We start from the raw sequence: 16,510 nt of genomic DNA, 5'->3' as shown, positions 1-16,510 counted from the left end.
TTTATTATGAGAAACATTGATTTAGAAATCTGAATGTCATTATCATTAATAAGTATTAAAGTACCTCTTTATAGATGCTGTCATCTAGGACAGACAGGAAGTTTTAAAAGTCCAAAACAAGCTTCATGATGCAGATAAACCCACTCATAGGACCTAGAAAATAGAATTAAAACATTAGAATATATTTAAGTGAAGTGTTTGCTGAATATATTTGACTAGTAGTTATGCTTTCATGAAAAAAATACAAAAGCACTTTTAAGATGTTGATTTATTTGTACTAGTGGAATAGGAAGGTCTGTTAGTAAATCACTGAGTAAGTCTGTGCGGTGAACGTATCTCCCAAAGGAGTCAAGCTTCAAGAAGTCTTGAATATATGGATTACCACCATAGTAAATTTGAGCAAGCCGTCTCTTTTTTTGTCCTTGGATTCTCCAATCCAAAAGAAAAAATAAACTATCTGAAAATGGGCAGACTGTGCATATTCATTCTTCCAGCAGATAATTATTGAGCTCCAATTTTAAGATACTAGCTACTATGAGGCATACCAAGATGAATAGGAAAATGTCTCTCCCCTTATGAAGTCATCCAGTAAAGAAAATGAAATATATGGGAGCAATTAAAATACTAGATAGAATGTACACGTTGAAACAAAATATGATGGAAACTTCAATGAGGGAGCAATCACATTCATTAGCTATCTAGAAAATATTTCATGGATGGGGTAGCCCTTGACCTGGGCTAAAAAGTAAGGGTAGAATTTAGAGAGCCATTACTGGGGGGGCTGGGCGGATATTCAAGAAAAGAGTACAGTGCCCTAATGTCTTCCACTGAAATGTCTTAGTAGAACTAAAACAAGGAAGTTAATTAATCTGGAAGATATCTATGAACTCCCTTTATAACTTGAGGGTGTGTATTTCTCTCAAGTCCTCAAAGATGCTTGCAAAGTGTTTTGAGTTCCATAAATTCAGGGTGCTTATTCTTCATTCCAGCTATTTTTCTTCCAACTTCCTATTCAAGCAAATTTAAAATTAAGCTAAAAATTTTTAGGGTCTTCGTTGTTTAAAAAGACTGTATAGCAATGATTTGAAAGTCAGGAATAACAATAGTCATTTAAGAAATCATTGGCCCAAAAGTGCAACCTTTTTGTCGTCTTGGAACTGCTAGACTGCATCAAGAATAAGATGTGCGCTCATGAAATTTGAATGTCATTTTGAGCTCATTACTTAAATGCACACGTGAAAAATAATAAGTCAAAAACATTATTGGGTAATAAGAGCAATAAGTTCCATCTGTAAAATTAGTCATTTTTATCTGTGTCTTTCCATTGCAGATTCCTTATATTACATGGCAGGAGGGGGGTAAACTGAGGGATAGTGAAGACAACAATAAATTAATCAAGAGCTTTCCTCATATCTCAGAACCTATCCTCTGTAAAAGTAAGTGATCACATAATTTCTGTACTTTTTGTACATAATTGTCAGCATTTTAATTATATATAGCTTAAAGCAATAGATCCTATGGATTTTGTCACAATTTTCTACTAGAAGTAACTCATTTGGATGAAATATACACAGAAGATTAAGAGATTGTGTTTCTGGCTCTCACTTGTACTATCAATAATCTAGGACAACCTGCTTCCGAGTCTTCCAATTCTTTGGCCAAATAATAGTAGCATTCATTGTTTTCTTTATAGTAATGATGCAAGCATAAGAACATTTCTATGTGTGTATGTTTATGCAGAGGACATTACAGAGTTTAACTTCAAGGCATTAACAACTTCCTTGTTAAGATAACAAAACATTAACATAAGATACCAAAGAAAATTAGGAAATCTGGCCGGGTGCAGTGGCCCACACCTGCAGGCCAAGGCTGGCGGATCACTTGAGGTCAGGAGTTCGAGACCAGCCTGGCCAACATGGTGAAACCCTGTCCCTACTAAAAATACAAAAATTAGCCAGATGTGGAGCACCTGGTGTAGTCCCAACTACTTGGGAGGCTGAGGCAGGTAATCATCACATGAACATTTTTGAGGAACATTTTAATCCAATCCTTCTATTGGCCATGGGAAAACTTCACAGCTTCCAGGATGTTAGCAGGGCTGGAATATCTAAAGGAATTAGATACTGCCTGGGAAGGCGGAGGTTGCGGTGAGCATCCTGGGAGGCAGATGTTGCAGTGAGCCGAGATCGCGCCTGTAGACTCCAACCTGGCCAACAGAGTGAGACTTTGTCACAAAAAAAAAAAAAAAAAAAAAAAAGGAAGTTAGAAAATCTGTCTCAGAGAAAATTTTTAAAGAAATGGGTAAATAATTATCTTTCTGGACCTACCCATTCTTTTTCACAGAGTCTCTCCAGATAAGCCCTGGTCTAGGAATTCTCAATTCTTGATGTGTTTTAGAATCACTCAGGGAGCATTTAAGAATGTTAAGAATGCCTAAGTTTCCCCAACCCAAAACCATTGAAATAAGATTTTCGGGGGGTAGTAACTTGGATTCAGTATCTTTACACAGTTCTCTTGGTGATGCTCATGTCTAATTAGCATGGAGAACTCATTGTTTACCTAAGGAATCCATTGTATTTGAGTGCCTGGAAGATTAAAATAAACTGCTTCCTTAGCTCAGTAATCTGAGTTAGTGATTCCTGTGTGAAAATGAGTACAAATCCTTGTAGGAGCAAAGAATAAGTAGCTCTTAAAAGATCTTGTATTTTCTTTGTAATGATTATCTAAAACACCCTGTATAGCAAAAATGACATATCCACGTATATAAGTTTCAATGATGTATTTAATCTTTCTTTAATCTGTGTTGGTTTTATTCTGAGGGAGGACGTCTACCCTCACCACAGTCCAAAGTCCTTTCAAACAAATATTTCCAGTTAAGCAGATGTTCATGCCTTAATACTGCTTCACTTATTTCAAGCAATTCTTCATAAAACACAATTTCACTATAAAAAATTAGGATAAGCTGTTGAGCTTGATTATAACAGTATTTTAAACCAGTATTTTGTTGGAATCAAAGCACAGAGATATTCTATTTCATAAAGATGTTTGAGGCATTGGGGAGGAGAAATGGGCTATCTTATTCCACCTTGATAATTGAGAAGTATAGATCTGAGCAGAGTTTTTTCTGTTTGTTTTTAAATTTTTTAACGCCACCAACCCAAATGTCCATCAATGATAGACTGGATTAAGAAAATGTGGCACATAGGCTGGGCACGGTGGCTCATGCCTATAATCCCAGCACTTTGGGAGGCTGAGGCGGGTGGATCACGAGGTCAGGAGATTGAGACCATCCTGGCTAACACGGTGAAACCCCGTCTCTACTAAAAATACAAAAAATTAGCTGGGCGTTGTGGCAGGTGCCTGTAGTCCCAGCTACTTGGGAGGCTGAGGCAGGAGAATGGCGTGAACCCAGGAGGCGGAGCTTGCAGTGAGCCGAGATAGTGCCACTGCAGTCTGGCCTGGGTGAAAGAGCGAGACTCTGTCTCAAAAAAAAAAAAAAAAAGAAAAGAAAATGTGGCACATATCCATCACGGAATACTATGCAGCCATAAAAAAAGATGAGTTCATGTCCTTTGTAGTGACAGGGATGAAGCTGGAAACCATCATTCTGAGCAAACTATCGCAAGGACAGAAAACCAAACACTGCATGTTCTCACTCATAGGTGGGAATTGAACAATGAGAACACTTAGACACAGGGCGGGGAACATCACACACCGGGGCCTGTCATGGGGTGGGGGGATGGGGAAGGGACAGCATTAGGAGAAATACCTAATGTAAATGATGAGCTAATGGGTGCAGCAAACCAAGACAGCACACGTATACATATGTAACAAACCTGCACGTTGTGCACCTGTGCCCTAGAACTTAAAAGTATAATTTTAAAAAAGAAAAAATTAAATTAAATAAAATATTACTGCACCCCCAAAAGAAAAAATTTTTTTAATGCCAACCAAGCCTAAGGGATGAAGAGGGAAGGAGGGGTGAGCTGAGCAAAGAATATAAGAAGGGAAACTTCAGTGTGAAAGCCTGGGAATGGAAGTCTGGCATAGAAAAAGAGGGCAAAGAGAAGGTTCTCATACTTTTAGATGATCAGTGGATAACTCTCAGTCATCATGAGAGTTGGCCATGTTTTCAAAGACTAGCAAGTAAGATTCGATGTTGTGGAAAGTGTGTGAGACTAAGGCCAAAGCCCAAAGGAGTACATATAATAGGTATGTACATATAATACTCGTTTGCGAGGAGAATCAATGAAAGCAGCAGGTATAAGCAATATGTTTAAGAAAAATGACTGCAAATGGAAAAAGAGAGAAATAGTAGCTAGAGGGAAGCTTGGGGTGGAAGAAGACAATTAAAATGAATCTCAGTTTTCTGGCTTAGAAGACCAGGTAAATGGTGGTGCCCTTACTGAGATTAGGGAATAGAGCAAAGTATTGGGAAGGTTGTGAACGAATTCACATCAACAAGGAAATCACTGCATCCATGGACAAAGGCCTTTTGAATGGCGCACATGACATCTCTTTTGTCCTGACTGATACTCAGAAATTTAGCTGAACCATAGAGGCTGAGAATTCCCCCAGGATCCTTGGCTAATGAGGAGGGATTGGTCTTAAGAAAGAGCTACCAGACTTACTGCTGGTATGAGTAAGTAACAGCTTTAGAAATTAATTAAAAATGAAACAATTACTTAAAAGCTAAGTTGGTGGGGCAAGAACAGACAAAGGAGCAGTAAATTAATTCTATTTTGGTCACCTTGAGTTTTGAGTGTCTACTGAAAATCCTGTGAGTGCAGGGGGAGGGTCGTCAAGCAAGGACATAAAGGGGTGGGACATGGCTGCCTAGGTTCATTCATTTAACAAAGATGTGTTAAGCACCTGTCGCAGATACCAGGCACCAGCTTCTTCCTTAGAGTTACCAATATGTTTAAGAAATATTCCTTCCATTGAGAGCTGAGGATGAAGCTATTGAGGGTGGAGTGGGTCTGAAGTGGCTGTTGGGGAAGGTCTCTATTGAAGGCATTGTTCATCTTCCCGTGCTTTAACCCTTTACCACATTTCTTCTTACTTTCATAAAATCTGCCCTTGTGATGACCCTTTCTCATTTTTTTCCCCTACTTCCAGATGTCAGAAAAGGTTGACTGGTTACAAAGCCAAAATGGAGTATGCAAAGTTGATGTCTATTCTCCTGGAGACAACCAAGCCCAGGACTGGAAAACAGTAAGGGTCAACCTCTTGATAAACACTAGGTTAAGAATATGGGGGCTGTCATTAAGAGTAGCCTTATTCTCTCCACCATACAACCAACCTCTTATTTTTCAAGGTGGGATTCTTGAGGCAGGTGGGAAATCAGCCCTTATAGAACAAAACATTCCCATTTATAGTTTTCTGGAAAAAATTCCCATCCTATGGTATTTAATATGCTATAACTAATGAAATATGTATGTACATATAAGCTGTATAACATATATCATGTATGTATATATAAATATATATGTGTATGTCAGCTGTATATTACAGCTATAAAATTTTAATTTTCAAACAGAGAGGAATTGGAGATAAATGTCTCCAAGGCTTATAGAAAATATTTTCTAAAGTGTAGGATGCCTTAAAATTCTCAGAACTATAAACTCTCCTCTAAGTAACATTGTCATCCTGCCTTCATCATTCAACAAACATGTATTAAATGCTTACTTAATATCAGGCAATGTATCGTCAGGGTCTAGTCAGAAGATAGAAACCATACCAGTAACTTAACATTTAAAAATTATTTACTAATAAAATGTAGTTAACTACTAAAAGGCATAAAAGAGGACTCTAGGAATCCCAGAAATAACAAATGCAGAAAGCAGCTACTACCCGCAGGCTGAGAATTACATAAACAAGGAAGAAACTAAGTAAATACTCACAAGAGCTCGCTCTCCCTCAACCAAAGCTGCTTCCCATCTCTTTGGAGAGAATGTGGCTGCCATAGGAAATTTGCCAGAGGGAAGCCCTTTCCTCCTGCTCTGACCATGCAGTGTCCCCCAGTACCCTCTGTCGACAATGCCAACCGCAAAGGAGAAATGTTTAGGGTTCAGCTCTGGTATCACAAAGCAAGGCAAAGAAGGGTGGATTTGGAGTGAGAGACAGTAAGTCAATAACTGGCACAGACACTGTCCTGACTGTCAGGGTCAGAGATATAAAAATAAATTAGAATTCTCTCCTTTTAAGGATCTCATAATCTAATGGAATCACTATTTATTAATAGACTCTATCCTATTATGTCATTTGTCAGACTGGGCACAGTGGCTCACACCTGTAATCCTAACACATTGGGAGGCCAAGGTGGGAGGATTGCTTGAGCCCAGGAGTTGGAGACCAGCCCAGGCAACACGGCAAAACTCTGTCTTTACTAAAAAAAGAATTAGCCAGAGTGGTTGCACACGCCTGTAGTCACAGCAACTTGAGAGGCTGAGGCAGGAGAATCACTTGAGCCCAGGAGTTTGAGGTCGTAGTGAGCTGTGACCATGCCACTGAGCTCCAGCCTGGGCAACAGTGAGACCCTGTCTCAAAATAAAAAAAAAGTTAACATTTATCAAACATTTATTTGCATGTAATCAAATGCAAATGACCCATCTTCTTCTATTTGTCCAAATCTGGTCGATCTATATAAAGTTTTAAAAAGAAAATATTAACAAATCTACATAAGACATTAAGACATAAAGATAATAAATATTCAATTACTATAGAGTAAGGGCCAACCAAAACTGCTTCAACTAGATCTTTGATTTACTTCTGCCCTTTCATTTGGAGAAACAAAAGGCAGATCAGTTTCAATGTTAAATCAAATGAACTTAGTGATTTTTTACTAAGTGAGAAACAAAAAGGAATATAACAGTTACTGCCCCTCTGAACCTTATCATTCATTCTGGAAAATAAAAAGTACACATATCAAAGTAGAAATGTCGGTGAGGGTAGCGGCCCAAAGAGCGGATGCCACGGCCACCACCACCGCCATAGACACACTCTCGTCCTACGGGCCATGCCTGGGGTTTCAGCCCACAGCTCCGCTTGCCGCGTCTCAGGTTTCTTTACCTCCAGAAAGAAGAAAATTGACCGCTTGAATTCTGGAAGTTCATTGAAGAGTCTGAAATTAGGGACTTATTTCAAATGTGAACATGGCTAATCGAGGCGCAACCAAGACCCTATGGCTCAAATACTGGAAATAAAATATGCCAGTTCAAACTAGTATTTCTGGGAGAGTCTGCTGTTGGCAAATCAAGCCTAGTGCTTCGTTTTGTGAAAGGCCCATTTCATGAATTTCAAGAGAGTACCATTGGGGTAACTCTCAAAGTGATAAAAGCTGTTTCTTTGTGAAATATGGGCCCAAAAAGAAAACCAACTGCTAGTGTTGGTGATGGAAGTGAAGAGAAAATGGAGAGATCTAAGAGTGGTGGTTCTTAGCCAGAAAATAGACGTTTTGGATAAATTAAAGTGGTTTTACAGATTCAGCTGATTTTCTAACCCAAAATGTGTGTCTTGATGACACTACAGTATAGTTTGAAATACGGGATACAGCTGGTCAAGAATGATACCGTAGCCTAGCACCAATGTACTACAGAGGAGCACAAGCAGCCATAGCTGTATATGATACCACAAATGAGGAGTCCTTTGCAAGAGCAAAAAATTGGGTTAAAGAACTTCAGAGGCAAGCATGTCCTGACATTGTAATAGCTTTATCAGGAAACAAGGCTGACCTAGCAAATAAAAGAGCAGTAGATTTCCAGGAAGCACAGTCCTATGCAGATGACAATAGTTTATTATTCATGAAGACATCAGCTAAAACATCAGTGAATGTAAATGAAATGTTCGTGGCGATAGCTAAAAAATTGCCAAAGAATGAACCACAAAATCCAGAAGCAAATTCTGCCAGAAAAAGAGGAGTAGCCCTTACTGAACCCACACAACCAAACAGGAGTCAGTGTTGTAGTAACTCAACCTCCAGTTTGCACTAGCTAGAATAGTCTTCTGCTTCTTAAATGTTAATAACAATGGAATTGGACCATTTAACCAGCCCAGTATGACTTCCAAAAGAGACTTATGATAGAGTCAAGTTTCTAATGCAGAATTATTTTAAGTGTTTTGAACTTAATTTTTAATAACATGCATGGGTCCCTCTTACTAATGTTTCAGCAATAGGGAAAAATGAGAACTGTGTGTATACTTGTTTCATTGGAAGGTTAGGGGGAATAATTTCTCATCGCTAGCAATATAGACAAATGACTATCTGGACCCACACAGTTAACCAGCCCATTTCTCCACACTGGTGCAGTAGTCACCTGTGGAAAAAAAAATAGAATTTACTAATTTGGGCTTTTCAAAAAACATTCTTTTTGTAGAAGGAGATTCTAAAGTTATTTATGCTTAGCCATAGTATTCAGGCTAATGTTCATTTCTCCTGGTATCAGTATTTAAAATGAACATTCCATATTTTAATAAATGTACCACAAGAAAATAATCCCACATATAAAAGGTGGGGGCTGGAAAGAGTGTTAATGGCATCTAAATTATAGCCAGTCCTGTGTGTGGTTTTTTTTTAATGGGGTAAAAAAAAATCAAATGCAATCCCATCTTGTTTTAGGAATTTGAGAACTAATAAATGCATCTTAATAGATAGTGTTCCTTTCAAACATGTGAGTTCTTTAACAAAAATGAAATAAACCAGGTGTCTGTGATTTCTAATTAATCACTGCTGGCCATTACACAGGTTTTGTTGTTTGGTGCAGGGAGGGGACTTTTGTTCGCTTGTGACACAATGTAGTCAATGCACTAGCAATTATGTATATTTAAACTTGATTATTTTAAATTCGATCTTCAGCTGTACTGTCAATAGGGTACTGCATTATAGTCTCCATATATGTATTACTTTTCTGTAATATTTAAGAGTTGCTTAAAAGTATAGAAAATGTACAGTTACTAAAACAGCCAATGATTTCTCTCTCCCCCTTTGACAGGAAGGGGCTTCAGTTGTTCCTCCATGGCTAGAACCATAACGAACAATGTACCCGTAATTTGCAACATAAAGTATTGCAATATGTTAGTAACAATCTTGTAGCCTTGTTTTCCAGCCTTCATTTTATTTTGATCAATTCAGTATATTGCACTATTTTAGGTATTTTCCTTATATGAGAGCTACCATATGTGTGTCAGAGATGATTTAATCTGTTTAAGTGTTGGACTGTTAGGAGAACTTGTACATCTACAATAATTCAGAATTAGAAAAATCGGTCACCAGTGTTTAGTTTTATATTGAGGTGCTCAGGTTTGAATAAAGTGGTATAAAAAGGAAAAAAAAAAGAATATAGATATGTCACTTGAAATCTCTGAATAACTGTTGGACTAATGAAAAACAGTTCATGATTATTTGTCAAATGTATTTTCTAGACAATAATTGCTATAGGTGTTTAAAGAGTTGATCATTTCAAAATGGGAGGTGGTCAGAGAAAATTTTATAAGGTATGTTTAATTGAGACAAAGGTGGAGAAGAGAAATAGAACAGGGAGGTAGATAGCTGACTTAAAACTACTGAAGCAAAAGATGCTGAGCAGAGAAAATAAAACCCATGACCTCTTCTTATATTCTCCTTCATGGACATGAAAACTTACCTCAGGATTCAGAAATACTGAGATAATTTGGCATCTTCCTTCCCTAATTGCTCAGAATACTATTGCATAAGAAGAGGAAGGTTGCAAGAGGGCAAGGGGGTTTGAAGAGATGGATGTTTGGTTATAGACTGCATTGATAAGAAAGGAATGTGGGTACTTAGTCTTTCAGTCACTACAGTTGGATTAACCCCTTTTGCAAAATCCTTGTGGATAGAGGGGAGTAATAGACATAAGGTACACACATTTTAGGTTTAAAAATATATAGACATTAAAAACCCATAAACACAGCAACTTAACACAATTCTGTGGACTCCATTGTAAAGCTCTATTCTATGCTGTAGGTTTGGTTTTTCATTTTTATTTTTTTAAATTTTATTTATCTTTTAAAATATATTTTTTGTAGAGATGGGTTTTCACCATGTTGCCTAGGCTGGTCTCAAACTCCTGAGCTCAAGTGAGATCTGCCCTCCTCAGCCTCCCAAAGTGATGGGACTGCAGGCAACTGCACCCAACAGGTTTGGGTTTTTTGTTTTTTTTTTTTTAATTGAAAAGGGTAAAAGAATAAACTCCACAGCTGCACTATAGTAAGGCTTTCCTGTACTGTTACAGCTCAATAGTATGGAAACACACCTATCTGCAAGTTAATGTGCTTATTCGTAAATAACTAGGTAGTAATATATTATCATTTTCAAAAACCCCATTAAAAAGTGGGCAAAGGGGGCCGGGCATGGTGGCTCACGCCTGTAATCCCAGCACTTTGGGAGGCCGAGGCAGGTGGATCACGAGGTCAGGAGATCGAGACCATCCTGGCTAACATGGTGAAACCCCGTCTCTACTAAAAATATAAAAAATTAGCCGGGCGTGATGGCGGGCGCCTGTAGTCCCAGCTACTCGGGAGGCTGAGGCTGGAGAATGTCATGAACTCGGGAGGCAGAGCTTGCAGTGAGCTGAGATCGCACGACTGCACTCCAGCCTGGGTGACAGAGCAAGACTCTGTGTCAAAACAAAAACAAAAACAAACAAACAAAAAGCCCTCTGTTATTTACTGTCCTGAGATTAGGAAGTCAAGCCTAAGAAACACTCTCCACCAGGTTTCACCTGCAGTCCCTAGGAAAACAAGCAGGTATACACTTAGACTTCTCTGAAACTCTTGTTCCTAATTATAGTCTCAACCATTAATATTAATCATAACTGCTAACCCAAAGTTAACAGTTATGATTATGAAAGAATATACACTCTTTCTATATCACAAAAAAACTAGGGTGAGGGGTATATAATTGGGAACATCACACACCAGCTGAAACGCAGATGAGTAGAACTCATGACTACACATGACGACGACTTCCTACAGTCACATACACCCCTTATACCACCTCTCTGTCCTAAGTGGAGAAGATGAACAGACTCATTAACAGATTTAAAGATATAGCCTCTTTGTAAGTGATAAAAATAATAAGCAAAAGCATATAAACTTTACGCTTAGCCATCAATGTCTCAGTGTTCCATCTTACTTAGAAATGATTTACATATCCAGTGAATATGCATTAACTCAATGTAATACCACTCCAGTGTTTTAAGTTATATAAAGATGTTGGAAACTTATCATTAGGCTGACATACTATAAAACATAATAACTGTTGAAATAAAGGTTGTCAGAATGATTATTCAACTTGGTTAAATGCAAATTTACATTTTTCATAATCTTAAACATTAAATAGAAGTAATGCTGGCTTTTTTGGATCTGTAAACCTGTATGAGTTTATGAAAAGCATATCAAAGTAAAATAAAAGCATACAATTGTATAATATCTAACATTGATGAATAAGAAAAGGTATAGCTGTTTTTATTAAACCAAAATTATTAAACTAGTATGTGGCAAAAATAAACCATAAACATAAAACTCACCTGTCCGGACATCAAAGAGCACTTCTCCTTCCAAGTGAGCACAAACGTCTTAATTGATGAGCTTAAGATGGACGAAAAATGCTGTCAGAACAGATTTTCTGTTGCCTCACACCCAGCAGAGAATATAACTCTATAAATCATTAATCCATAAAAGAGATTACCAAATGGTCAGATGTAAAATCAAATTTCCAATCATTGCTGCCACCAATTGGCCATAAACAAACCGAAGTGAGAACCAAAAACAAAATTAGTAGAGAGGAAAATTAAAACTAGAAAAACCGAATGTCTGCAAACTTCTATTGCTACTCTGGGGGCTGAGAAAAGACACACCTAGTGCACCTGTCTCATGAGGACATTTATCTCCATTAGATGGATCTATTGGGCATCTTGGAGGAAGACTTCCAAAACCATTAAAAGATAATTTTCAAAGAAGGGCAAAATAATGACTCCCATACATATATAAAAATGAATATCTGTTAAAGATTGTATTTAACTCATTAACAAGGAACTGGTGAGGTTCAAAAGACACATATAGCTTGGAAATATTGAAGTGAACGTGCCATTGGAGGCAAACTGACCTTCTCTACAGTGGGAGAGGCAGTCAGTCGACCCTCCCCTTATAGGTGTCTAGACAAGAATTATATTGCATTGATGTCAGTTGTCTATAGTTAACAGAGTTGTAAAATAGCTCCAAGGGAATGAGAATCAGATAATGTGGAAGGGTATGCTATAGATGATGTGTGATTTTCCACTAAAGCACAAAATACCCCATAAAGTAGCTATTATTCTAATTAGGAGAACCATTTGGGAGAATTTTGAACCAAGCACAATGGATCTTAACTCCGACGTGATAACAAGCCACTTAAACCAGTCCTGCAGACAACTAGCACAACTGCTTTTCTTTTCTTTTCTTTTCTTTTCTTTTCTTTTCTTTTCTTTTCTTTTCTTTTCTTTCCAAGTAATCAAAGCACAGCAGGATATTGTAGACGTGGAGCGCCCAGATTTTAGAATCAGAATTGCATCTGAATACGAAACCCCACCATGGACTAGCTGTGAGACGCCTGGCAAACTATTTAACTTCTCTAAGTCTCTGTTTTCTTACCTGTGAAACTGGAAGAGTAAAACCTATCTTACTAGGCGAATATGAGGATTAAACAAAATAGTGCCTATAAAGCATTTAGCACAGAGCCTGGCAAACATTACGAGTACTTCACAAATAGTAACTAGTAACTATATGACACTTGGTAATAAAAATACCGAATTGTTCTTTAAAGGTGGGTAATATCTGTGGTCATTCCCAGATAGACATATGAACTCCAATAATTACAGTGATTCTTTACATTTGATAATAAATAGGAGACTTTCATATATATTATGTTATTTTATCCTGTGTTTCAGAGTTTTTCCCACATGCAGATTTTACAATTTATAAACATATAAACATGTTCATATGCTTATCACAGCTAGTGTCCATCAAAGAATCTAATAAATTGCCAATACATATTAACTCCTGAATTATAAATCGGATTGTTAAATGATGTCAGTCCATTGGAAGCCATTTAACATATCCAGATAGTGTTTGTGCAGCCTGGCAAAGTGATTAATTATCCACAATTTTCCCTGAGTTTTCTCATTTTTTTGGAAACTATACTTGTAATAAGATCGAAATAAAAACAGGTAAACCATAGAAAATAGCAATTAATATTAAAACAAGAAAAAATCTGATTCAGTTCAACTGCTAACTCTTCTATCTAGCTGATGACTGTCAGATCTGTTTTTTAACTTTTATTTTAAGTTCAGGGGTACATGTGCAGGTTTGGTACATAGGTAAACTTGTGTCATGGGAGTAGTTGTACAGATTATTTAATCACCCAGGTATTAAGCCTAGTACCCATTAGTTATTTTTCCTTGTCCTCTCCCTCCTCCCTACCTCCACTCTCCAAAAGGCCCCAGTGTGTGTTGTTCCCCTCTATGTGTCCATGTGTTCTCATCCTTTAGCTCCCACTTATAAGTATGGACATGTGGTATTTGGTTTTCTGTTCATGAATCAACCTAAATGCCCATCAATGATCAACTGGGTAAGGAAAATGTGGTATGTATACACCATGGAATACTATGCAGCCATAAAAAAAGAATGATATCACGTCCTTTACAGGGACATGGATGGAGCTGGAAGTCATTATCCTTAGCAGACTATCCGATCTTAAAGATATATGTCATTAGAAGCAACATAATATACTAGCTGAGAGCATGGGCTGTGGAGTCAGACTGCCAGGGCTGGAATTTCTGCTCCATCAATGGTTAGCTGTATTATTTCAAGTAAGTTACAGACTTAACCTCTCACTTCTTCAATTTCCTCCTCTGTAAAAAGAAGATAATAAGAGAGCTAAATCTCAGGTTTATTATGAGAAATAATTAAATGAGATAATAGACTTTAAATACTTGGAACAATGTCTGATACACAGTGAGTACTCAATAAATGGTTACTTTTATTGCCAAGATGGAACAAGCTTGAGAGGGCTGATGACATTTGTAACTGAACTTTGAGGTTGTCTTGAATATCCCATATCTTTACTTTGTTATAGTCAGATGAATCCTTGTCTATTTTTAAGGACACCTCCACGGATCCTGTCAGAGTGCTCAGCTGGCTCCGCAGAGACCTGGAGAAGAGTACGGCAGAGTTCCAAGATGTTCGGTTCAAACCCGGAGAATCATTTGGTGGGGAAACGTCCAACTCAGGAGACCCACACAAAGGTTTCTGTGTAGACTATTACAACACCACCACCAAGGGCACTCCAGAAAGATTGCATTTTGAGATGACTCACAAAGAGATTCCTTGCCAGGGCCCCAGGGCCCAACTTGGCAACAGGAGTTCAGTAGATGAAGTTTCCTTCTATGCTAACCGCCTCACGAATCTAGTCATAGCCATGGCCCGCAAAGAGATCAATGAGAAGATCGATGGCTCTGAAAACAAATGTGTCTCTCAGTCATTGTACATGGGGAATGAACCCACACCCACCAAAAGCCTCAGTAAGATAGCATCAGAGCTTGTGAATGAGACCGTCTCTGCATGTTCCAGGAATGCTGCCCCAGACAAGGCTCCTGGCTCTGGAGACAGAGTCTCAGGATCATCACAAAGTCCCCCAAATTTGAAATACAAGTCCGCTTTGAAGATCAAGGAGAGCACCAAAGAAAGACAGGGTCCAGATGACAAGCCTGCTTCTAAGAAGTCTTTCTTCTATAAGGAAGTGTTTGAATCTCGTAATGGAGATTATGCCAGAGAGGGTGGAAGGTTCTTTCCTTGGGAGAGAAAGAGGTTTCGAGGGCAGGAAAGGCCTGATGACTTTACGGCTTCTGTTAGTGAAGGGATCATGAGCTATGCTAACAGTGTGGTGTCTGATATGATGGTCTCCATCATGAAGACACTGAAGATCCAAGTGAAAGACACAACCATTGCCACCATCCTACTGAAGAAGGTTCTGCTCAAGCATGCAAAAGAGGTGGTCTCGGATCTCATCGACTCCTTCTTGAGGAACCTCCACAGCGTCACAGGGACCCTCATGACTGACACACAGTTTGTCTCGGCTGTGAAAAGAACTGTCTTCTCTCATGGAAGCCAAAAGGCCACAGATATCATGGATGCCATGCTAAGGAAGCTGTACAATGTAATGTTTGCCAAGAAAGTCCCTGAGCATGTCAGGAAAGCCCAAGACAAGGCTGAGAGTTATTCCCTCATCTCCATGAAAGGAATGGGTGATCCTAAAAACCGAAATGTGAACTTTGCCATGAAATCTGAAACTAAATTGAGAGAAAAAATGTATTCTGAACCCAAATCAGAGGAGGAGACTTGTGCGAAAACTCTGGGTGAGCACATTATCAAAGAGGGGCTTACCTTGTGGCATAAAAGTCAGCAGAAAGAATGTAAATCTCTAGGTTTCCAGCATGCAGCATTTGAAGCTCCCAACACACAGTGTAAGCCTGCATCAGACATTTCCTTTGAGTACCCTGAAGATATTGGCAACCTCAGCCCTCCTCCATATCCTCCAGAGAAACCTGAGAATTTTATGTATGATTCAGACTCCTGGGCCAAGGACCTGATCGTGTCTGCCCTACTTCTGATTCAATATCACCTGGCCCAGGGAGGAAGAAGGGATGCACAGAGCTTCGTTGAAGCTGCTGGCACCACCAACTTTCCTGCCAATGAACCTCCTGTAGTTCCCGATGAATCTTGCCTTAAGTCTGCTCCCATTGTAGGTGACCAAGAACAAGCAGAAAAGAAGGACCTAAGGAGTGTTTTCTTTAATTTCATCCGGAACTTACTTAGTGAGACCATTTTCAAGCGTGACCAGAGCCCTGAACCCAAGGTGCCGGAACAGCCAGTTAAGGAAGATAGGAAGTTGTGTGAAAGACCGTTAGCGTCTTCTCCCCCCAGACTATATGAAGATGATGAGACCCCTGGTGCCCTTTCTGGGCTGACCAAGATGGTTGTCAACCAGATAGATGGCCACATGAGTGGGCAGATGGTAGAACATCTGATGAACTCAGTGATGAAGCTGTGTGTCATCATTGCTAAGTCCTGTGATGCTTCGTTGGCAGAGCTGGGAGATGACAAGCTGGGAGATGACAAGTCTGGAGATGCCAGTAGGCTAACTTCGGCCTTCCCAGATAGTTTATATGAGTGTTTACCAGTCAAGGGCACAGGGTCAGCAGAAGCTGTCCTGCAGAATGCCTATCAAGCTATCCATAATGAAATGAGAGGTATATCAGGACAGCCCCCTGAAGGGTGTGCAGCACCCAAGGTGATTGTCAGCAATCACAACCTAACGGATACAGTTCAGAACAAGCAACTCCAAGCCGTCCTTCAATGGGTAGCTGCCTCTGAGCTCAATGTCCCTATTTTGTATTTTGCTGGTGATGATGAAGGGATCCAGGAGAAGGTAAGAAACAAAGGCAGAGGAATTTGG

At 38.9% G+C, this 16,510-nt stretch overlaps 1 protein-coding gene and 1 pseudogene across 2 annotated transcripts in view; both read left to right on the top strand.

The window, feature by feature from the left end:
- Window positions 1-16,510, top strand: part of AKAP3 (A-kinase anchoring protein 3) — a 31,956-nt gene that overhangs the window by 4,498 nt on the left and 10,948 nt on the right. For both annotated transcript variants that reach the window (XM_054663980.2, XM_009424648.4), the window contains exons 3-5: window positions 1,331-1,436; window positions 5,119-5,214; window positions 14,159-16,483. In XM_054663980.2, the coding sequence (XP_054519955.1) occupies window positions 5,119-5,214; window positions 14,159-16,483 (2,421 nt within the window). In that variant the 5' untranslated portion in view covers window positions 1,331-1,436. The remainder of the gene's footprint in view (window positions 1-1,330; window positions 1,437-5,118; window positions 5,215-14,158; window positions 16,484-16,510) is intronic.
- LOC104001421 (ras-related protein Rab-5A-like) lies at window positions 7,102-8,029 on the top strand (annotated as a pseudogene).

Source organism: Pan troglodytes, chromosome 10, assembly GCF_028858775.2.
Source record: "Pan troglodytes isolate AG18354 chromosome 10, NHGRI_mPanTro3-v2.0_pri, whole genome shotgun sequence".
In the NCBI taxonomy this organism is placed as follows: Eukaryota; Metazoa; Chordata; class Mammalia; order Primates; family Hominidae; genus Pan; species Pan troglodytes.
The sequence above is the reverse complement of the archived record's forward strand: the minus strand, read 5'-3'. Positions and strand labels throughout refer to the sequence as shown.